This window comes from Protopterus annectens, chromosome 4.part0 (genome assembly GCF_019279795.1).
Source record: "Protopterus annectens isolate FY-2018-M chromosome 4.part0, PAN1.0, whole genome shotgun sequence".
In the NCBI taxonomy this organism is placed as follows: Eukaryota; Metazoa; Chordata; order Ceratodontiformes; family Protopteridae; genus Protopterus; species Protopterus annectens.
In genome coordinates this window covers 925,805,942-925,829,608 of record NC_056733.1, presented here as the reverse complement: position 1 = coordinate 925,829,608, position 23,667 = coordinate 925,805,942, and the positions used below count along the sequence as shown (strand labels likewise).

Sequence of the window (23,667 nt, the reverse complement as noted above, 5' to 3'; positions counted from 1 at the left end):
CACTGAAATGTCTAGAAGACATGCAGCCTCTGCTTTCTGGCTGCAATCTCTCCCAATCTACACATCTCACCACTATCCTAACTTGAGCCATATTACATTAAAAGAAAAATGGCAGTACACTATAACACCACTGCCTAGCACTTAAGGAATTAAACTGATTAGAATTCCCACATCACCAAGCACTGTCTCAACCAACTACAATACACAGACTTCTCTGTTTGTCTCGGCTTTTGCCAGTTAGGGGTCGACACAGCGGAACTCCGGTCCGCTAATGATTGGTAGTAGATTTTTACGTACCGGGTTACCAGCCCTGACACACAACCTTCAACAAAGGCATGCCCCATCCACGTATGCCTCCACACAGAAGACGCTCTGAGAATCGAACGGAACAACGTCTTGCTATGAGGCAACAACGCTACCGCAGCACCACCACCGCACACACTTCTCTATAATCAAGGAAATTGCCCAGCCCTTAACAACTTAATACAAACACTACTCTCCCCTCAAATTTTACGATGTACAGGAAAAAAAAAAACACTAATACCAAATCTAATACTGCAGGGGACTCTACATTCAAACAACCTCCCACTGCCACAAAAATTAATTCAGAATGCAAACTCACTTAAAAAACACATCAAAAACTTCACCTTTCAAATAGGCTGATCTGCTCATGTACATCTCCAGGATAAATGGCACTGTTATCTTTAGCTTGCCATATTGTCAAGCCGTATATCTTCATTCAGAATTCTATGCCCACAAGTAGTCTTCACCAATAACTTGCCTAATTTTACTAGCATCTCCCACAGCCATATACATTGTTTTGTGTCACTGCTCACCCCCCCCCCCCCACCACCACTACACTTGTAATATAAACCTTATAACCATAAAAGCCTCTGAACTTGTTTAATACCCAGCCACCTCTTCACTACATTAATATTTTCTGCCCTACACAGTCCTTCCCTCACTTCCATTTCTTTGAATTTCTAATCACTGTATTGACAAACCCACTAAATACATCTCTGCAAATGCTCAATGCACATTTGCACAAGCATATTTTTATACTGTAACAGTTTCCTATATTTCATATGTTTATATCATTTATTTAGGAAATAGCATGTGCAGCTGTTAATGTATATTACCAAATGTTTGTTTAAAAATGTTCTCAGTATGTAAGAGTTTTTTCTCCCCGGGCTTCCGATGAAAAATGCATCGTCATTAAACCCAGTAAAAAAAGCAAAATAAAAATTGTACACAAGAAAATACGTTGGTAGAACAACTGGTTTAGTACATCAATCTGTATTTTATGAACCACAAGAGTAAAATTCTAATTAGCATTTTTGACTGTACCTTCATTGTGTTGCTACAAAATAAAGAAAACATAAAAGACAATGAAAAAAACTGCCTGGCAGCTGGCGCAGAGGATTAATGAGATATTAATAAGCAATTTCATACGGCCCAGGGTTTGATTCCCTCTACCTCTGTTACCTATTCGTTTAACTGTCAACGTGCACTTACCAGACAGCGCTCCTGGGCTGAGTCTGGAAAAGGACCACCCACGGAGATCAGTTACAAGTAAATAAAACAAAATAAATACATATTGACGCAAAATCGGGGAGTCCGAGGATCATGCTCCAGAAGTGAACCTCATTATGATGAAGGTTCTTCATTTGGAGTCTTAAAACATTAGTGTAAATAGGCTCCCGGTGGTACAGTCAATTAACAATTATAAATATAAGAAAGTAAGGACGCGCATATATAAATCATCCGCATATTTGGCTATACTTGGTATTAGGCAAGTCCAGTAAAGAACACTGCCCCTCACAGGCCCAGTTATTTCTTTATGTAAAAGTTTATCTGAAACATAAATGGCGCCTTCGGGAAGAAGTGAAGTAGAAAGGAAATCAGGATACTTGGTATCTGAAGGACGAAGTCATCATTATCGGTTCTGTAACAAGTTAGTGACAGTCAGCGAAAAACCTCAGCCGGAATAGGGGCAAAGGAAACCTTGAAGTAGATGAAGTTAACGTCCAAGCGCTTTGACAAGTAAAACAAACCGTCGTTGCGAAGAGAACACCGGGAAGTGACGCGTGTAGACACGTTTGCTGCCCAGTGCCTCAACCAAATATAATACAGGCAAAACTTTTTTTTTTTTTTCAAAACATAAACGCCCACCTGACTTCCTCGCCCGGAAGCGGTTACCGCTATTTATAGGGACGCTGCTAAACTGCGTGATCTAAGACACAAATTTAGGTGGTCAGTCCTTTTGTATAGAAATGGCAAACATACACACTTTTGTGTTTGCTGCAGGGTTATTTTGATGGCCCAAGAAACAAAACAACATCGCCAATGTTTCCTCATGTTGTGGGACAGCCCTGTACTTCCGCGACTGTTCTCATTCACTTTATAAGACTATGACTGTTTATAAATTTAGTACGGTACGCCGATGACTTTAGAGTTTACCGTGCAGAAGATGGTGTTGACACTTACCACGGCAGTGCGTTTACGTCATACGGTATACGCATGCGTACAAGTGTTTATGGCGGTAGTAGGTGGGTGTTGCTGCTGTTGCCCGGGGCCGAGAGCGGAAGCAAAGCGAATTACTGGATACAGGAACTCGGGGAGCTGTAGTGAGACAGACCGCAACACCGGCTGCCGGGGGCACCCAGCAGCGCAGCGGTTGGCAGTATGGCTCGCGATTACGATCATCTTTTTAAGCTGCTCATCATTGGCGACAGCGGTAAGCAGTGCAAAAAGCTTTGGGAAGGGGTACGGAGCTGTGGTTTATGTGCAGGGAGAGGCCGGGAGGTGGGCCGCAAATTGTCCGATAGAAGAGTCACTGGTGCTGTTAAATAATAGGGCGCAAATGAGTGACTAAGCTGTGGCTGTAGGGAGGAAGCACCCGGGTGCTTAGGGTGCGGCTGGCTGTTCCGGGAGCGGTACTGGTAGCCTCTTTGGTGCTGTGGAGCAAGTGAAACTGTGAACTGCCAGTACCCGGTATTCATAACCGACCTGTGGGTGTGCTTTTTGGGTAAAACTACAAGCACCCTTTATGGGAACTGAGTAGGGCAAAGGGTGAAAACGCACAGGAGGATAAAGGTAAAGCCTCTAAGAACATTGTTATGGGATTATTCCTGGGATCCTGAAGACACCGAAGTCTTGAAAAGCATCGGTAGGGGCCGTGATCTCTGTATTTGGAGTGGTGGGACTGGAGGATTCCTGAAGAAGCTTGAGTTTCTCCAAAGCTGTCAGGCAGCTAACTCTAGTAGGGTGCAGAAATCGCTTTGTATCTTACGGTTTCCTTCCTTGTTAGACCCCCCCCCCAAGGTGGGCTTTGCTTAGGGGCCACTGGGGTGGGAGGGTGCATTGAAGGCAGGGTATGTTGTGGAGATGTAGTGGTAACAAAAGTTGTACAGTTTCATCCTTATGCGCATTAAGTATTTAAGACCATTAATATACAGCAATGCACGTGTGAATGTCCTTATTTTGCACAGTTAGACAGATTAACTTGTAAAATCAGAGCTGCAGGTGGGTTTATGGGAGTTCCATAATCTCTACTAAAAGGGAATGTTTATGGTAATCATTGTTGCTGTGGTCAGTATGATTGGTATTATTTTTTCTTTTAAATCTGGCAGATTGTTTTTGTTATTGTTTTTCCCTGCACGTTTCTTGTGTTTGATTTTGCTTATATATCTTACAGGGTATTTTATTTCATCGTTTGCACTGTTGGGCATTGGTTTGGGAAGTTTTAAAGGGTATATTATGTGCAAAACATTTTCAAAGGTAGAGCTTATGAAATGTATTGGAGGGGAGTGTTAAATATAAAGTATTTGAGAGGTAGTGGTATGTAAGGTACATACCCCCTCCCCCTGCATTACAAGGTAGACTGTCCATGCTTACAGCTGGATATGTCCTGGGACCTGATTTTGTTGTGTAATATAAATAAGTATTCCTGGTTGCTGCAGAAATGTGAAACTTTGATGAATGCAGGCAGAAACATTCAGTTAATTACCATTATCTACAAACAAAATGTTATATTTATATGTATGTTAAAATCAGTTTTGTGTTATTAAAAGGCCAAAATTATAGCACAGCACATCTCTGTGGAAAGGTCTGCACCTCACAGCTCCGAAGTTTGGGCTTCAGTCTGACTTCCAGCCACTATCGATTAGGAGTTAGCATGTTCTGATCTTGTGGGGTTTTTTTGTGCTTCGGTTTCTTCTTACTACCCGCCTCCAAAAAAACATAATTGGTTACTCTAAAATATTTCTCTCTGTTTATCAAAGACAGTATTTATCCCTGTTCTTGTGGCCTGGGTCATGGCTAAAATTTGAGAAATAATTTTATATACTTGGCTAACAAATGAAAGCTTAAAGAGTAAATACTAAGTGAATTGAGAAGCAAGACTTTTTTGAGTGAAAAAAAAAATGAAAAAAAAAAATGAAAATGGAGACTAGGAAATGTCAAACATCACTGTTTTCTCCTAAATTTGTTTTCACAAAGAGGACATCCTCCCCCCTCTGGCTTGTGGTGGCCATATCTCAGAAAAACAGGGATACTCCCAAGGAATTGGTCTTTGACTTGGTGTATGTAAATCCGCATTTTTGTTTTTTTGGTCTTTTTTTTTCTCATAATATCAGACCGTTACTGTAAGAAAGTTGTTCAAGTTTGAGAAGCACACTACTGTATAGACTGCTAATGCTTTCACCTGTCAGTTTTTGTACTGTAACCCCCACACTGACTTGTGAAACGTACTTTAATTAAACAGATTAGAGGTCTGAAGACCTTTAGCTACCAAGACAGGCTTGACATTTTGTCTCGTAGACTAATATGTGGTGATGTTTGCCTGCATTCCATTAATCCAGTACCTTCTTTTATCTCTTGTTTCTCCACAAGACAGCCAACTCCCGTAACACTAGAACTCAGGATTTAATCTTCACCCACATATAAAACATTCTGGAGGGATGGCTATATCCCCAACATTTATCTTGCATGCGGAAGAAATTACCTTTTTATGTAAAATAGAGACACACCTTCACATCCCTCAGGGCGACCCTTGATTTGACTAGGCATGCACAAGTCATTTCTGGCCTGATCTGCTTTAATCTTCTAGAGATGGGGAATAGAATCTAAAGGTGGGTACTGGCAAGGAGCCACTGGTCTCTTGGCTTGCCTTGTAATTCCTGTGATCCTGTTGTGTCAAGAAAGATGTTCCCTTGCCAGGTATATTGACAGGTAAAAGTTGACTTGTCAAAGTATCCCCAGGAGAGATTCACAAAAAAGCGGTCTATTAGGCTGCATTGTGAGTTGGAATTGTTGTAATAATAATTGATCTATGGATGTTTCGTTTTAGAACAACGACACTTGTCGTTTTAGGAAAGTTATAGTAAGATAACTGATTCTTTTTATGAAACATTTAGAGTGATCAGAGGTGACTAGAGTATTTTCTTTGATTCTTGAATATAAAATCATAATACTGTAATCGTCCGCAAGGTGAGGTTATACCTGGGTTTAATGCTGCTGTGCATGCCGTTCTTTTTAAAACTATCATTTCACTAGTTTCTAAACTTATTTCAGGTAGTGCCTGGTAGTGTGCCTTGGCTTTGTCTTTATGTGGTCAAAAAGAGTACTGTTGTTTTAAAAGGTCATTAATTTTTTGCACATGGTTTGTGTGTGGACATATATATTTCTAATAAAGATATGTGTGTTTATTTCCTCACTTACAAATCTGCCTACAGATTTTCTGCTTCACATTTATTAACTGGATGAGTGTGTTGCAGCAAACTCTGATATTAAGTGGAGTTCCCCGACTAGCAGAATTTGCAGCGTTAGGTGGGTGTGTGTAGGAGGGAACCAGTTTCGCCCCTATAGTTAGACATATATGGAGTTTACATCATCTGATACTGCATTAAAAGTATTATTGCATGAACTCTGTGCTGTGTTGAATTGGTGTGCACCAAGGGGGCACGCGCACAAACACATTTGTTATGACTATACCTGTACATGTTGGTGATAGTTTTACGTTATGTTCAGAATGGGAGTGCTGTATGGGTTTAATGGAGTATGAAAATGTGTATTTTTTTCTTTACAAATGTACTGATGCATCATTCCTCAAAATTTCTCAAGGTGAAATTATTTTAAGGGCATTGCAAAGCTGAATTGACTGCGCTGTATTAAAGTGGTGTTGCTATATTTATTTATTTAAACTTATGCAGTTTATTGGCCAGTTTTTATTAAGTTATGCATTTTACTGTGGGTGTAGAGGTGACATTTCACTTTTTTGGGTTTGATGGCATTTTTTGTGTTGGGGATGGTATTTTTCTTGCCTCATTGGATACAACATTGTTTACATTGCTCTTCAAGTTAGTGTATTGTTGGGAGTCCAGGTTAATTTTATGCCCTCTTGCATTGTTCGCGGGTTATCTGTTGATAGAGTTTTTGCGTTAATTTTCTGCCTTGCTGCAATATTTTTGGGGTTCATGATGTAACTTCTGGTGAGTGGCTGACCTGGTATTTTGAGGGGCAGCAAGTGCCATTTGATTAGATCTTGTATTATTTGTCTGAGAAGACCTATGTAGTTTTGGCATTACTAAGGTTCAGGAAAGGGGGAAGAGAACTGCAAAAGTGCTTTTTTCACATAAGCAGATTTTAAATAATGAACTTGAATGTGCCAGAGGTTGGTTAGTGGGTGTATTGAAATGGATGTTTGATATCCAGATGATGCAGTCTTAGGGTCTTTATGCTGACATCCGTTAGAGGTTAACAGACTGCCTAATGATTTAAGGTAACCTGGTTGCAAATAAGTCACTGATTCAAATGCTGACAAGTCCTCTTGTAAGAAAATCTTGTTGAATCAGGTCATTCTGGCAAATTTGCACTTAGTGTCTTGAAACATTGTTTTTCTGGTTGTAGATTTTATTTTATTTTTTACTGAAAAAGAAAAGATGAGTCCATTTCACTTAATGTTTCAGCGTGTGGCTTAGTACTGAGTATTCTTGGGGAGAGAATAACATTTCCTTGTAACTGTTTCCGTTTTTAGAGCAATGATCATGTGAATAGAGAGGAAGCTGCCTGTGTCTAATGTGAGAGGATGCAGCTAAGTAGAGAAGTTGGGGACAGGTGACAGTTGCATAGCAACACCATCCTGTCTAGTTCATTTAATGCATGTTACAGCTGATCAACGTTTCCTATCTGTACAGATATCATTTTTTATATTTGTGTGTGTGCACGTGCAGAAGGGTCCTCAAGGGTTACTCCAAAGGGAAACGCAGTAGTCCCATCTTTCCTTTAAACACATATTGTTAACAAAGAATTATTGATTAAATATTTATCTTGATTCTGCACACAGTAAATAATTGCATTTATAATTGTAACTAATCTAACAAGTGCATTATCTCCACTTTGTTACTGTACTGTCTACAACTCTATGTATTCCTTAGTCTGTGTATAAATTTTCTGTTTGTGTTTTACACTGTGGTGCCCAGGTCGTGCCTGAAAAAGGTCTGTCCATCGGTCCACTTAAACTGAAATAAGTAAAAGTAGAGTGCAATGTGTGCATAAGGTTTGGTCACTTCTTTGTATGGTGTCTCGTGCTAATTTTTTCCATTGATTAACGGCGTTCTTGTGATGAATATAGTCTGCCTGGTTGTGGTGAGTTGTTGGAAATGTTAACTAAAACAACATTACATGAGCAGTTATCAAACAGGTGGACATGATTACACTGCACACTCACTACAATCTGTCTGATGTTGGTGTTCGCTTCCCTGGAGGTCAATAAATCTTATTATAGGGGTACTCCAAGCAGGTTTTGGGCATTCTGCCTTTGGTTGGCTTTTGGGGTATTTTTCTCTGCAAGGATAAAGCTGTGAGAACTGGTGATTGTTATATATGGACATTTGTGACTTGGTGGGGCAGAATGAGACAGCACCATTGTTGCACACAGTTTGGATTTTAAAATGGTTTATTTTCTTTTACTGTTCATACCTTTATAGTATTTGCCTGGATTTTTAAGTATGCTTTTGCTGAATTAGCCATGTGTGTTTTCTTGACTTTTTCTGGCTTGGATTTTTAAGTATGCTTTTGCTGAATTAGCCATGTGTGTTTTCTTGACTTTGTTTTCTGGCTTGGATTTTTAAGTATGCTTTTGCTGAATTAGCCATGTGTGTTTTCTTGACTTTGTTTTCTGGCTTGGATTTTTAAGTATGCTTTTGCTGAATTAGCCATGTGTGTTTTCTTGACTTTGTCTTCTGGCTTGGATCATGACTAAGAGGACATTTTGGTCATGCTAATTTTTGTGGGTAAGAAGTAAACAAACAGGGTAGTGAGTAGATGATGAAAGTCCAGAAGGATCTTGAGGTGTGGATGCATAGAAATGGCAGTCTAGGAAAGTGGGCCAGAGTGCAAAAAAAAACAGAAAAGAACCAGTTAGAGCAGAAAAACTAGATGTAGGTACAGTACAGGAAATGGAGAAAGTGGGAATGGCAGCCTACCACTCAGGTTTATGGAAATGCCATCAACGTTTACATCAAAATAGTGACTCGTGTAACATGCAGAGATGTGACATGCTTATTTGTAAAATGGGAATGATACAAGTGGAGCTGAAAGTTGTGTGCTTGAAAACAACAGTTTGATTAATATAGTGTGAAATCATGTGTCTGCAAAGTTATGATTTTTTTTTCATGTAGGGTTAAAACTGCTGCTGTGGTTTTGTTTAGCTTTGCTCTGTGTAGTAGAAACTTGAGTATTAAGTAATGTACCATAGTGCATGGATGATGTTGCAGTGACTTTGCTTGCTTTAGGGAGAGTAGTGGACCTCAAATGTACTGTTGCCAAGTACTGTCTGTATCAGGGTACAATGATCACCATTTAGTAATAAGTTCTTGCTTGCAGTGGATGTAATGCAGTATTCATAGACTTGCTTTAATGTATCCTTGTGGGATACATTAAGCACTGGGGTGTGTCGTGCGTCTGTGGACATCGGGTAACAACTCAGTTCTGTGCATTTAGGCTTACTCCTTGTCTAGAATTTTATGTTGAATTTATGTTTGTGGCTTGTCAAATGTAGTTGGTGTAGAAACATTTATTGAGCACAACTAAATTTCGTGGGACTGACAGTGCCTGTATTGGCTTTGTATATGGATACACCTCGAGTGCCATGTTTTACAGTAAGGACTAATGCTGTATCTGGGCATGTATTGGTTTTGTATATGGATACACCTCGAGTGCCATGTTTTACAGTAAGGACTAATGCTGTATCTGGGCATGTATTGGTTTTGTATATGGATACACCTCGAGTGCCATGTTTTACAGTAAGGACTAATGCTGTATCTGGGCATGTATTGGTTTTGTATATGAATGCACCTTGAGTGCCATGTTTTACAGTAAGGACTGATGCTGTATCTGGGAATCCAATGGTTTGGCTGCTGAGACTCGAGTTGGAGTTCAGATCATGGCCTGTGAAAATATGCAGTGAATAATGATGAAACCTGCTTAAATAGATTAACTATGTAGACTCTGACTTTGTGCCTTAAACCATGCTGTGACAGCTATTATTTTTACTGGGAACAATTCGGTTCTTATGTGAGTTTTGACATTTTATGTTTGCATTTGAGCTGAGGACTTGATGAATCACTTTTCATTGAAAGTTGATTGCATTATAATACTGTGCCTCTGTGATTTTGATTTGATGGTTAATCTGTTGCAATCTGAATTGTTACTCTTGGACTTCCTGTGAGTTTGGAGATTTATGGGGATTGTGGCCATTTCTGAGCCTGATTATTGGAGACATGCTTGGGGGCTTCCATAGTTATGTCTGGGCCATTTATCGTAAACTGGTGTGGGTGCTGTGGTCATGCCAGAACTGTGGGCAGATCATTGAAGACATACACAGGGACTGCAATGCAGTGTCAGTATTGGAAAAATTAATCCAAATACCTGATGTAGGAAGAGAACCCACAACCTTCTGAACTTCAGGCATTGAAGGCAAGGTGTGCAACATGCTGAGTGATACCGCATCACTGCAAACTGTAGTCACCTGCACCCAGCATCTCGGTAGCAGATTCTTTCAAGTTCTCTTCTCACTTCTTAGATATTTATTTGTCCAGAGTCGTACCCACCCAAGTACTCCTAGGGTGCAAGACACAGAAACTAATCTTGCACAGGATTCTTTTCACAGATCACGTGCACACCATGTACACCTAATGGCAGTCTGTAGAATCACCTCTGTGCCTTCAGCATATCTTCTTTGTGTGTGAAGAAACTCAAGCACTTGGCAGAAAAACACAGGCATACAGGGGGGATGTGCTGATTCTGCAGAGAAGGCACCTCACCTGAGAACCAAACAGTGCGAGGCAGTGCATTTAAACGTTATGTCAGTTTGCCATCCATATTCCTCTACTGCATTGTCTGTAACAATCTCCGTACGTTTTTTTCCCCATGTATGTCAGTGTCCTAACATAACATCTTTGTTTTGTGTACCTGAAGCGTTCTTCCTGTTTTATATTTCTGTGGTTATTTTATTCTCTTGTTTAGATGAATTTTGCTATTTTGCTTTCTCATACACATGTTACTTGTATGCTTTCCTTTTATTGCATTTACTGGATTTGGTTCCTCCTTTTTCTAACTTTTTTTTTGGATGGACTTCATGCCCTTCTTTAATTCTAGGATGCAGCCCCCCCCCCACACACACACACTGGGCTTAGTCTGTGGCAGGTTGAATTGCAAACTTTTCTGTGTCTTGCATGCCATACTTGTATTACCAAGCTTGAAGTCCATTTGTTCAAGCTAACAGTTCAAATTTTAGTTGATTGTGTCGCCCTGATTTTACTCACATACTCACGTGTTTGAGTTGAGTGCTCAAGCTGCATGTGCTTGAGTTGGGGAGGTCACGCTTGTGTCACCCTGATTTTACTCACATACTCATGTGTTTGAGTTGAGTGCTCAAGCTGCATGTGCTTGAGTTGGGGAGGTCACGCTCGCAGAACCTTGGAGAAAAGAATAAGTCAAGCTGTACAGTTACGTTCGGTAATTGCTCTTTTTGTGTGGTGCAGTGACTTCAGAATGTGAATAATAAATTAAGGAGAGTGCAAGAATGCAGGGACTATTAGGGGCATTTTAGTGCCCAGTCCACCTCAAATGGAGACCAGGAGTTGAGCATGCATGCATCCACACTGCAGAAGAAAGTTCCAGAAAGGCATGTTTTTGTTAACATCGTTGCATGCCATGCTTTGGGGCAGGAGTTATGGATAATGGGGGGGTCTTATGGTGTGATTGTTTCTGGATCTCGCTGCTAAGTCCAATTCCCTGGGAAGGAGCTTGTGGGCAGTCAGTTGAGTACAGAAGGTAGACTGTAATGCAGGAACAGACTTAATCTGACAGTTGGTGCAGAGGATTGAGGCTGTGAATTACATTCCGAGGAACAGAGTTTGATTCTCTCTGGCATCGTTTTTCCTACTGTGTGGACTTGAGCCGGTCACCTAACCAGACAGTGCTTTGGGGCATTTGGGATAGGCTCTCTAATGTTCTCCTGTACTGCATGCCTAGTAACTATCTGTGACTCTGAACTAATTTCTCTCTTGGATCTGGTGATTTCTGTATTGTAACAAACGTAGTAAGGTCATTTACTCTTCCCCATCTGTACTCCGTGCGTCACTGCATTGTCCTCCTATCTTATGGCTCTGTAGCATTGTCTTTTCCAAATGCATCTGCTCATCCTTCTCCATGGAATTGCCCTGTGCACTCCATAACGGTATAGCCTGTGCCTGTCTTATGGCTCTGTAGCATTGTCTTTTCCAAATGCATCTGCTCATCATTCTCCATGGAATTGCCCTGTGCACTCCATAGCAGTGTAGCGTGTGTTTGTGCTCTGTTATGCAGGTACAGCACCTGACTTTAATGGTGTCTCTGTCTTTCCTGGAACATCACATTTCAGTCTTCATTTCTTTCACTTTCCCTTTGTTCTTCCTTTTTCATCCTGATTTAATGATTTCTTTCATCCCATTCATCCGTCAGTGGTGGATGTACTGTTTTTAAAGTCTGGGTTAGTTTCCACCTCCCCGTGGGTATAGGTGTATGTGTCTTCTGGTTTAGGACTTTCATTACGCCGCTTACCCAGGTAAGAGTGACAGATTTGTCCAAGACTGTGAATAGCTCTGCCCTAACTAACTTCCATTATCAGCCCTTACGGTGCCCATCTTTTTACTGGGTAATTCCAGTTTGTACTTTATCTTCCCCCTTTTTTTATGGTGGGATGTACTGAATAAGTTTCTCCAGCATGTACCATTATTTTTTTCCTATGTCCGACTCTCCCACTGCTCTGATTGGTGAGGCTATACACCAGTTCAACCGTTGTACTACTACTGACCATATTAAGCATTCTATCTGGCATTGTTGCTCCATCCTTTGTTATGGCTATCTCAGCCCACCATGCGTAAGCTTTTTTTTCTGACTGCTTGTCTTACTTAACATTACATTTGGCTTCCTACTGCGGTCCCTATTGTCTGCTTTTGATGTATGAATGATCCGGGATTCTCATCTCCTGCTGTGTTTGTGCCTTGTACTGAGGTGTTATTTATTAGTTGCCATGTTGTAGTCCCAATTTATAAGCTGCTTTACTATCTGTGCTGAGGGCGTTATTTACTAGCTGCCATTCTCTTATGTCATCTGTATGTGTTCTGCTACTGGTGTTGCTTCCAGTGCCCACCTGTTGAACAGAGCCCCCTGTGAAGAAAGAATGGAATCAGATAATGAGCATCTAACTCTCATACATGTCCGATTGTCCTCCACTGCAAGTAAGGCAGTGTAAAATGTCTCAGTAACCTATTCCTCACCCCTTTTTCTCCCACTTGTTTGTTCATAGTATGAACTACATGTGACCTATGTTTCCTAACTGTTCTAATGGTTCTGCCACTAAGGAAAACTTCAGTTCTGTGATGCCAAATCCTTCCCTACCGCTGCTTGTGCTGAACCAGTGCCTGCTAAAGTAGCCCCCTATCTTGTTTCTCTGACCACATTTGTGTATATTTTATTTAATTTGTTTTCTTAAACTGGGCTACAACACTGTTCCTACTAGACCATTTTCAGGCTCTGCCCCATAGATACATGAAATTTCCAGTAAAATCAAAACTAATCCGTAGCAGTCGCATGTTATTTTCACAGAGCATACATTTCTTAATTACAGTTGTATGTGTAGTAGTCATTGTACATGCTATCTGATAGTGTCATGCATGTGATATTTTTAAACAGTTACAGTATAATATGCATGATTTCTGCTTCGGGGGCTGGATGGACATGTATTTCTGGGGGGGGGGGTAGAATGCTAACCTTATAGGTTCATAGGTAGGTACTAGGCTATTGGCCCTAGGGCCTATATAAGCCTAGAAAAACGGTACCCTGGCTTTCGCCACCCAAGAAAATGTATTTTCCTGTGTCCCTGTCGAGCAGAGCCACAGAAGTGATCCCTTGGGTGAAATTCCTATCTCCCATCCAATCATCAAGATTTTTCTTGCAGAGTGCTAATGAGGAGCTTTGTTTGATATAGATCGGTAGTTTGTTTCAGAGTATGGGAAGTCGCTGGGACAGGAATCTATCCCTCCAGCATGTTCTGTTTATTGTGGTGACAAGGTTTAGGTCCCTAGAGCATGTAGCTCGGAGGGATTGGAATTTCCTTAGTGAATCACATCCAGCAGCTCTGGATTTGACATAGCTTTGTATGTAAGGCAGAGATTGCCCCTGAGGCGATATGTGACGGAATAAAGCTGGAGTTTTTTGAGATGGTCTGCGCAGGGCATCTGTTTGAGGCCGGTGATCCTCTTTATGAGGTATTTTTGTGGCTTTTCCAGTTGTTGTAGATGTTTTGTGAGGTACATACCAAAAGGGGCTTTGTACTCTCTAATGGGTCTAATAAGTGACGGGTAGAGGGAACAGTGACCTCCTTTTTTTTTTTTCCCTGATGAGAAACCTTTTGTGATGAGGTGTGCCACGTAGAAGGATTTCCTGGCTACTGTGGTGATGTGATTTATCAAAGGAGAGACTACTGTCCACCTGTGTCCTCAGGTCTGTTATCACACTTTTGGTGTTTAAGTAGACTACCGCCTATCTGGTAGTTCATGGGTACAGAATTGTTACCAAAAGGGATGATGTTGCTCTTTTTGGCATTGAGCTTGAGGCCATGGCTTTGACACCAGGTATCTGTCTCAGTGAGGCCCTTTTATAGGATGTCCACATCGTTAGGAGTTTTGATTATGGCTTCTAGTTTGCAGTCATCTGCGAACTTCGTTAGCCAAAGATCTTCTGTGTTAGCCTGTACTTCAGAGAAGTAGATACCAAACAGGAGAGGACCCAGGACTGAACCCTGTGGTACTAAACTTGTCACTGGTCTGAAGTTTGATTTGGAGTCTGCTACTTTCACAGTGTGGGTTCTGTCAGTGAGTAAATTTAGCAAACAATCTTGTGACCTAGGAATTTATACCTAGTTTATTGAGTTTATGTATAATTCCAGAGTGAGGGATGGTGTTGAAAGCCTTGGCGAGATCTAGATAGGCTGTGTGAGCCACCTTACCCTCATCTACGGCTTTGGTGACCGATCAGGTTTAGGAGACATGGTCTGCCTTTTACAAACCCGAACTGGGTAGGGTCCAGAGTCTGGAGATTACCAAGCTCATTGTTTATAAGTTTCATGATGATATGTTCCATAGCCTTGCAGACCAGGCTCGTCAGGTTAATGGGGCGGTTGTTCCCGGGGTCTGTGATGGTACCCCTTTGTGGAGTGGGATAACTGTTGCTGTGCACCATTCAGTCGACACAAAGCCTGAGGTGAGGCTATGGTTGAACATGGTACTTATGTGGGGTGCCAGTTCGTTCTGTAGTATGTGTAGAATGCAGTCGTCAGGTCCCATGGATGATGTGTTCTTGGCTTTGGAGAGTTAACCTGTGCAGCTGTGAGTACAGGAACTTTGCATTCTTCAGGTATAGAGATGGGCCCTTTAGGGGATGAGAGGGAGGTAAAGTTAGCACTGAACCTATCTGCCAGGATGTTGGCAATATCAGTTGGTTCTGTATATTTAGTGCCATTGTGCTCTAACTCTGAGCAGATCTGAGTGTTGCCATTGAGACTCTTGACATAGCTTTGTGGTTGTCTTTAGAATCAGTGGCGATTTTGTTTTCATGACTAGCTTTGGAGGACTGTATGAGGGATCTCAGCTTCTTACTGAGGCTGACCAGGGACTTCTCCAGTCATGGGATTTTACTCTTTTTTTTGCAACAGTTTCTTTCTTCTGTTGTAGAGTTGGTTTATGGCAGGGGATTACCAGATTGGCTTCCATTTTTTGGAGGATAGCATGTTGGTTATGTTAGGGATTGCACGATCCATGCACTCGTGCAAGTGCTTATAAAATGCATTTGTGTAGGATTCAGCAGTTGTACCTGTATTGACCATCAACATGGGTGTCGTGAAGTTTGCCCCTTCTGTCTTAAGCGTGAAGTTGGCTTTGGGGAAATTCTTTACGGTGGTTTCCCTAAAGGGGGTGGGATATGGATGTCTAGGGTGATTAGCTTGTGGTAAGATCTGACCAACGAGGAATTGACCTCTGGTGTGGAACACTGGTTGCCCATGTTGGTGACCAGGTCTAAGATATTGCTGCCCCTGGTGGGGGTGTGGATAAGTTGATCCAAGGCATTGGAATTTATGAATTCCAGAAAACGTTGAGCACGAGAGTTGGTACAGGAGTAGTTTTCCCAGTTAATGGTGGGGTAGTTGAAATCTACCGTTATTAGGGTGTTAAACTGGAAAGTATTAGAGTACAACTTATAAAGAAATGAGGAGTGGGATTCCTGGGGCATGGTGGGGGACCTCTAGCAAGCTGCAGTTTGGATTGCGGTCTTGCCCAGAGTTAGTTGCACTTGGATAATCTCTGATGCATTATGCTGAGCAACTAGCCTTGAGATGTGGATATCCTTAATGAATATGGGCACTCCTCCGCCTTTAGTGTTTTGGTCCAGGTTAGGTGGCTGAAAGGTGTGGTATGAATTATAGCCTGGTAATGCAGGGGTGCTCTCTGGAGCCTTGAACCAGGTCTCTGTCACTGCACAGATGTCAATGTTCTCCATTTTAAGGAGTGCCTTGAGTGAGTGCATTTTAATGTTTATACTTCTAGCATAGAGTAGCATTACCCTCAGATTTAGCTTGCTTGCACCTGTTACGGTGGTGAATTTATTTCACCCTTGCCTAAAAAAGGCACTATAGTGGTGGCAAGAGCCTTAGCCAGTATCTGGAATCCAAAGGGCAACAGGTGCAGGCCCTGTCTGGCAAAGCATCGTGGTTTTGTCGATCATGTCATTCCAGGCAGACAGATACTGGATCTCCTTAGAACGACACCAGAAGCTTAGCCAATTGTTGAAGTCGGTCATTTTGTCCTTGTACTGTGGTATCATTCTGGGTGATGGCAGGATGCTAGGGTCATACCTGCCTGGGCTACAAGATCGGATAGCTCCTCCATGTCTCTCTTCATGTAGTCAAGGGAGGTACGTTTCAGGTCATTCACACCAACATGGACAATGACAGAGTCCTATTTTTACTTGTTACGGAGTGACCTGAGTGCGTGAGTTGTGGCTGATCCTGGCACACGACAGGCATCTGACAGTAAGATTTTCCTTGTTTAGCCTGGTGAATGGAACATCAGTGTGCCTGACTAGAGTGTTGGGTACGTTGTTATGCTTATGGGCTGTGGTTGGGTGGCACACTGAGTTTGTAGGCTATGTGTCATTTGGGTTGTGTTGGGGGGTGGAGGTTGCTTCTTTCTTCTTTGGAGGTCTCTGTTGCTTGGGTAGATTTTTATTGAGAGCCTCCGCAAATGTAGGTGTGTATTTTTTGTTTCTATGAGTGTGTTTTGATGGTGTAGGTTTTGAGGGACTATGTGATGAGTGTGGTGCAAGTGTTTACCTTCTCCTCTTGACTGTCTAGTCCAGTATTGGGTGAGAAGAGCTATGTTTCCAGTTTGGCTATGTAAGTGCATCTCTCACAGGTTGTAGTGTTGGGTGGTAGGAGGACAGGGTTGTCTGTCTACATGAGGCAATTGCTGCATTGCCCCAAGATGCCCAGATTCATCAGGTAGACAGGAGAAAACACTGGGGGCTGACCCTTAGACATGCCTGGATAGGTGCTTATTTATTAAGTACTAAAAACTATTTTCCTCTAGACCAGTGAGGAAAGTTGAGTGTTGCAGTAATTTGTAGCTTACTTAGTGCTTACAATGAGTTCTGAACATGTGCTGAGCTCAAAGAAACAGATTTGAGTGCTGAAACTAAAAATCTGGCTAGTTCTAAGAAACAAAATTAAGCTAGGAGGCTTCCCTCCAACACAGGCTTGGGGACTCAGAAGTTTACATAGAGTCCTGGATACAGCAAATCTGTATATGGACTAGACGACTTGCAGGAAACAAGTTTAGAATTTTTTTTTTGGAAAGGAGGAGCAGAAACTAAGTGGGTTGGCCTACTCCAATGTTCTCCCTGGATTAGGTAGAATGAAGTAATGACACTAGACTGGGAGGAGGGTCCCAGATCAGATTTACAGTAAGAGCGGGCAACTGCAAAGCCACCAAGTAACACAATACCAATAGGGAGGGTGTGTAACATTACGATACACTCCTTGGCAGGAAATCGGAACATAAAACCCAAACAGATGCTTAATAAATGTAGACAATATCCAGTTAATACCTCACACAGTGAAACTAGCTAGAAAAGTATACTGATCGACTGAATCCTGACTAAACCTTCAACACTCTTAAGATCACAAAGGGCATGAAATGTGACCCAAATCGTGTGGTGTTGCTATGACCATCTTGCCACTCTTTGCTGTTCTCCTCCTATGATGAGCGTCTTGCCACTCTTTGCTGTTCTCCTCCTATGATGAGCGTCTTGCCACTCTTGGCTGTTCTGCTCCTATGATGAGCGTCTTGCCACTCTGCTGTTTTCCTCCTATGATGAGCGTCTTGCCACTCTTGGCTGTTCTGCTCCTATGATGAGCGTCTTGCCACTCTCGGCTGTTCTCCTCCTGTGATGAGCGTCTTGCCACTCTTTGCTGTTCTCCTCCTCAACTAAGATTATTCTGCAGGCACAATTCAACAACCCTCTCGGTACCCACAGCAGTTTTAGTGTAATCTTTTCTTTACCCAAAGCCTGCTGCAGTCGTCGTTTTCAGGTCATTAGCCTGTCCTATTGTTTATCTCTATTCCTAGAAATAATATTCTGGTTGATCTGCCTTCTTCTTTCTTGACTGCCAGTGGGAGTTTAGGTTCCCGTATATTTTGTCAAAATTTCCAGCTAATTGTTGACAGTGAAGTAACCTGCCTACCCAGTGAAAATCCAGGTAGTGTACTGTGTTGTCCTTGCATGTCTTCCAGCACCACTACTTAGGATGAAAATATACTAATTTTCTCAAATGTTGCATATGCTGGTGAATACCCTGTAAGTGTACACGTAACCATGTAATATTGCTCTTCCTTGTGGATTCCCAGCCATCCGTGTTCCTCCTCATGTATTGACTATCACCTACAAGCTGTTATGTCTGCCTTTGCCTTTATGGCTGTTTTGCCCATCTGTTAATCCACTGTATTGCTGACAGACCTTCACCAGCTGTGTGACTAACTTCCTATTCTTATCATGTAGAATGATGTCCCCGCTAGCCTTTTTTGTTTTACTCTTTTTTTTCATCTCTGCGATTGTTTTGGTTCTGCTGTATGACCCTTCCCTTTTGACTGAGATTGTGTCATGAAGTGATGCCATGAATCGAGTCTTCCTGTATGAAAAAAGGCTGTACCCACATTGTGACGACCGTGCCCTGGCCCAGTAATCAAGGAGCCTCAATCCTCACCACTAACACCAGGGAGGTCGTCTTCTAGAAGAGGAAAGGATAACTAATACACACAGGAAAGTACAATTTCCCTTGAGTGTACACAGAGATCACAGTCAGTCTGGGGCTGGTTGATTCCTTGCTCTCAAGGTCCCCAATAAGACTCCCCACTGGCACAGCTAATAGGGTCCAGATGTCAGCCTAGCTGGCAAGCTAACCTCCAGTACCCTGTCTGTCCAACCAGTGCTTTGTGTCCCTGCCTGGGTAGCTGACACACACCCACACTTTGAGATAAGTATTTATACAACTTCACAGACACTCCTGGGAAAGGCTGACACAGATGCTCCAGCTGTGCCCCTTTACCCAGACTATATGGTAGTAATTTCTGCCACCACCAGCTTAATAATTATCAGCTACCCAAAGGCCCTTGAAAGGGTGTCCAATTATTGCTGTGCAATATTATTATCCAGTTGGTAATGTGACTATTCAGTCTATGGCATATTCGAGTGGCTTATTACAATAAACTCTGTAAATGTGCAATGTACTCTAGAGCCTATCTCTACACAAACTAGCCACAGGTAAAGGTTTTTAAAATATTTAATAATAAATAATTAAAACACAAGACAATACTACTATACCACAGATAACTCTTAAGAGTTCAGAGATCACACAGAAACATAAAACAATACAGTAGGACAGGTCTGATGTCAAATAAAAATACTTAATCTAACTTTCTAATCTTTAGCTATTCTTAAGAGAAAACACAGTGCTATAATCCTACTTGCATACATAAGTAGCATAAGCAGTACTGGGGTTGATGGTCCAAGACAAATGCTTTTAGTCTCTCTCACTGAACAATAGTTTTTAAACACACTAGCAAACAGCTCTGCTAAGGTCCTCCCAAATTACATAACTTTGACACTTAGGTTTTCCCAGTATTCACATTACATCATTTTGACACTTAGTCTGGAGTTCCCAGGCCACAAACTGCATTATTTAGCAATCTTAACACCTGTTTAGGAAACTACAACAATAAAATACATTTCACATGTACACTCTAACAAGCATTCCTTAAGTTAAGACAATAGAAAGAATGTGTTCAGCCAGCTGCTTCGGATATTTTAGATAATTGTAACTTTAAAGAACATTTGAAATGCTTGGCTTGATCTTCCTTACAACAATCTTGAAGTTCACATTTTAGTGTTTTTTTAACACAAGCCTGTATTTTACGTTTTATTTATACAATTGATAGAATTATGTATCAAATTCTATTTGACTAGGCTAGCAGCCTTCGTCAATCTTTCCCCAATCTTCTCACACATAAACTTCAATGAAAAAAATTAAACCTACTGAGTTTCCCTGGTGGCTTGTGATCATGCACATTCAGAATAATTTAACTGGGGGGGTAATCCGTTTGCAGTCTACTGTCCTGTTCATGTCTTCCTTCCCTCCTACGATGTAGATGCCCTGAAGAGCCGTTTCCTCCTTGATCCATTGTTTAGCCCAGAAGGGATTCACTGTCTTCACCAATGGGCAACTAGGTCTGTACCAGGTAAACGGGCTTCACTTAGTTACAACGTCTGGGTTAAACCTGAAACATGTTCATCCTGCTGTGTTTGAACAGTCACTTCTAAAGTGCACCTTGTTACTCTGTTGTTTTCATAAAATAATACTCTAGATTCACTGTAATATGACCTAACTGCATTGTCTAAGGTAACCTTGTGACATCCTGCTCAGATTCAGTAAACACCTTTCTGTATACTGTCCAATAAAAGCATCTAACCTTACCTGAGTTTTATATTTACTTATGTTACTTGATTGAACTGAACATTGTACCAGTGTATGACTAAATCTGTAACCTTCTCTCACAGATCGCTGCTGGCCTTAAGTGATATGTCTTGTATGGTAACACCCATCAAGCACTGCTGCAAAATGCAGACCTACTACATCACCCTTTATATCCCTGCTTGACAAGCATGTGCATACATTTGTCAAACAGTTTTTATTCTGCTGACTATTTGAATGAGTATAGATGTCCCACAACCCCAGGCAATTAATATTTTTCAGATGTAATACAACCTTTATATAGACCATCTTCTGATGCATTGTCTGAAGAAGTAAAGAAGGCAAACTAGCACAGGCCTCCTTAAGTTACTGCTCTGCATTGTTGGATAGGTAGGTGTTTCTTTGCATTTCTCTATGTATTTATATACATGTTTTATCAGGTGTTGGTCACGTAGAAGTACTACACAGTGCACGTTACTGTAATGCATAAGTTATTTGAATGTGTCCCCAGTACACCTACAGAAAGCACAGTTAACGGATAGCAGTTAGTGCTATTACGTCAATCTTTCAGAAAATTATACTTTGCATGATAATGGACTAGTATTTGCTTTACTCTTCTCTGTCTCATTTTCCCTGAGAACTGGGTTAATTTAAAAATCATGTCATGCTGCCTTATATCAATCTCCCCTTGTCTTTCTTGCATAATAACTTTCTTCTACTGTGCCTAAACTTTGTGTTACCTGTCCTCTCTGCTTCATATTGTGCTGAATACTTTTTTTCATTGTGGTTTTCCTACGTGGTGTTTCCTGTGTTTTGTAGTCTTTCTCACAAGTTTTGATCTCTAGGACCTTCTCTTAATGTAGACCACCCCCCCCTTCTTCCAGAAGCTAAAAATACTGAGTTAGCTTGTTTAAACTACATATCTTTGAACCATCCAATTTTTGATGCAAATATTTAAAATTTACAGTCCTAATAAAGCAACATTTCCGATTGCCTCTACTTGACTTAACTTGCCTAGCTGTGTGTTAAGAAGTTTTCAGCACTGGTGATGGACAGCTGGTATTTTCATGATCGTGTGCTTGCAACTTATAAATTCAAACCAATGGAAATATTCAAGCCATGCTTATGGGTTTAACAAATGTTCATCTCTGGCTTATCTAAGGATTTGTGTTTTATCTTGTTGATTTGTTACTATGTTCACACATGTCCCCGAGGAAATGTTTTGTGGCAGGCCATTAACTTCTTAGCTGTGCAAGACTTTGCAGCTTAGCCCACACTATCTGTTGTGTACAAACTTCCTCAACTTGTAAGCCCCCTCTCCATTTAAAAAACATCCTTGTGTCAGTTAGACTTTTAAGGGTGCTTTTAATGCATGGAGGACTTTAGCTGAATTAACTGGCAAAAAATCAAGTATTTCTTTAATTAGAAAGCACTTTAACATAACTAACCAAGAAGATAGTTTGTAGAGGAATTAAAACGTTTTGTAAAAGATATTTCAGCCTTCATTGAACAGAATGCTGTGCCCACATGTATTACTCCACCATTTAGTCACCAGGTTAGGAAAACCGGGTAGCCAAACATATCAACTAGCACTTGCCTGTTTTTGCCATTAAGAAGAGAAGTTAAAATTCTGTACCTGCAAGAACAGTCTTCTTCTTCTTCTTTCGGCTTTTCCCAGTTAGGGGTCGCCACAGCGGATCACCTTGTCCGCACATTGAATGGCAGTGGAGTTTTACGGTGTCGAGTTGCCAGCCCGGCGCCCAACCTTCCACAGAAGGCACACTCACACGCACACCTAGGGCCAATTTAGAGTGTCCAATCCACCTGCAGCATGTCTTTGGGATGTGGGAGGAAACCGGAGCACCCGGAGGAAACCCACGCGACCACAGGGAGGACATGCAGACTCTGCACAGAAGGCAGCCCAGCCGAGGATCGAACCGGAGAACCTCTTGCTGTGAGGCGGCAATGCTAACCACTGCACCACCGTGGCCGCCCTTGTACCTGCAAGAACAGTAAATGAATAGAATTAAAAAAAAAAAGTAGAGGAGGCCACTTGGTTGCCTTTTCTCAGAAGAGTACCAATTCATTTATCATGTTCAGTTGCAGTAGAGGAGGCCACTTGGTTGCCTTTGCTCAGAAGAGTACCAATTCATTTATCATGTTCAGTTGCAGTAGAGGGGGCCACTTGGTTGCCTTTGCTCAGAAGAGTACCAATTCATTTATCATGTTCAGTTGCAGTAGAGGGGGCCACTTGGTTGCCTTTGCTCAGAAGAGTACCAATTCATTTATCATGTTCAGTTGCAGTAGAGGGGGCCACTTGGTTGCCTTTGTTCAGAAGAGTACCAATTCATTTATCATATTCCGTTGCCTGCAACTTGTGATTTTTTTTTTTTGTACATAAAATGCAGATTCGGTTCCTTCTAACAAGTTTTGTTTTGAAGCCCGAGTAAGCAGTTCTCGTCTTTATTTTATTTTAGGTCATTAAATCAGTAATTTTAACGGGCAGGTATGACTGACGTTGCACTAACTTTCCATGTTTAGTGCCAGCAGCTTCTGTGCTGCCCTTCCACTGCTCTTTACTAGGACTTCCAAAATATTTCCTGATGGTACAGAAATCTTTCCTAGAATTCATTGTGGGGTTCCCTTTATTTTTTGTTACTGTTATTTTGTACATTCTTATTTTGATATGTTTTTTCTTGCTGAAATATTGGTTTTTGTGGTCTCTTGATGGGGGTGGGGGTGACTTCTGTATGCTGGAAGGTAGCTAGAGTATGTGTTTGTGTGAGTCTCTTGGGGGAGACTGATTTTGGTGGATTCTGGCTTTTCACTGCCCCCGATGTCTGTATTTTGCTGATTGCTTATACCACTTGGGTATTTCTGGAATGTCTTGAGTTTCACTTTTAGCAATTTCCACGTGCGTGACACTGTGTATGCCACTGAGAAGGGGTTCCTGATCATGCAGTGATCCCATGAGTCCTGGGAGTCTGTGTGCATGGTACTGGGAATGCCATTGAGAAGGTTCGTAATTGTAGCGCTGCTCC

General features: G+C 41.5%; 1 protein-coding gene across 1 annotated transcript in view; it reads left to right on the top strand.

Annotated features, from left to right (window-relative positions):
* Positions 1 to 2,266: 2,266 nt before the first annotated feature.
* RAB35 (RAB35, member RAS oncogene family) overlaps positions 2,267 to 23,667 on the top strand; it is a 703,423-nt gene continuing 682,022 nt past the window's right edge. The window contains exon 1 of the mRNA XM_044068901.1: positions 2,267 to 2,737. Coding sequence (XP_043924836.1) covers positions 2,686 to 2,737 — 52 coding nt within the window. The 5' untranslated portion in view covers positions 2,267 to 2,685. The remainder of the gene's footprint in view (positions 2,738 to 23,667) is intronic.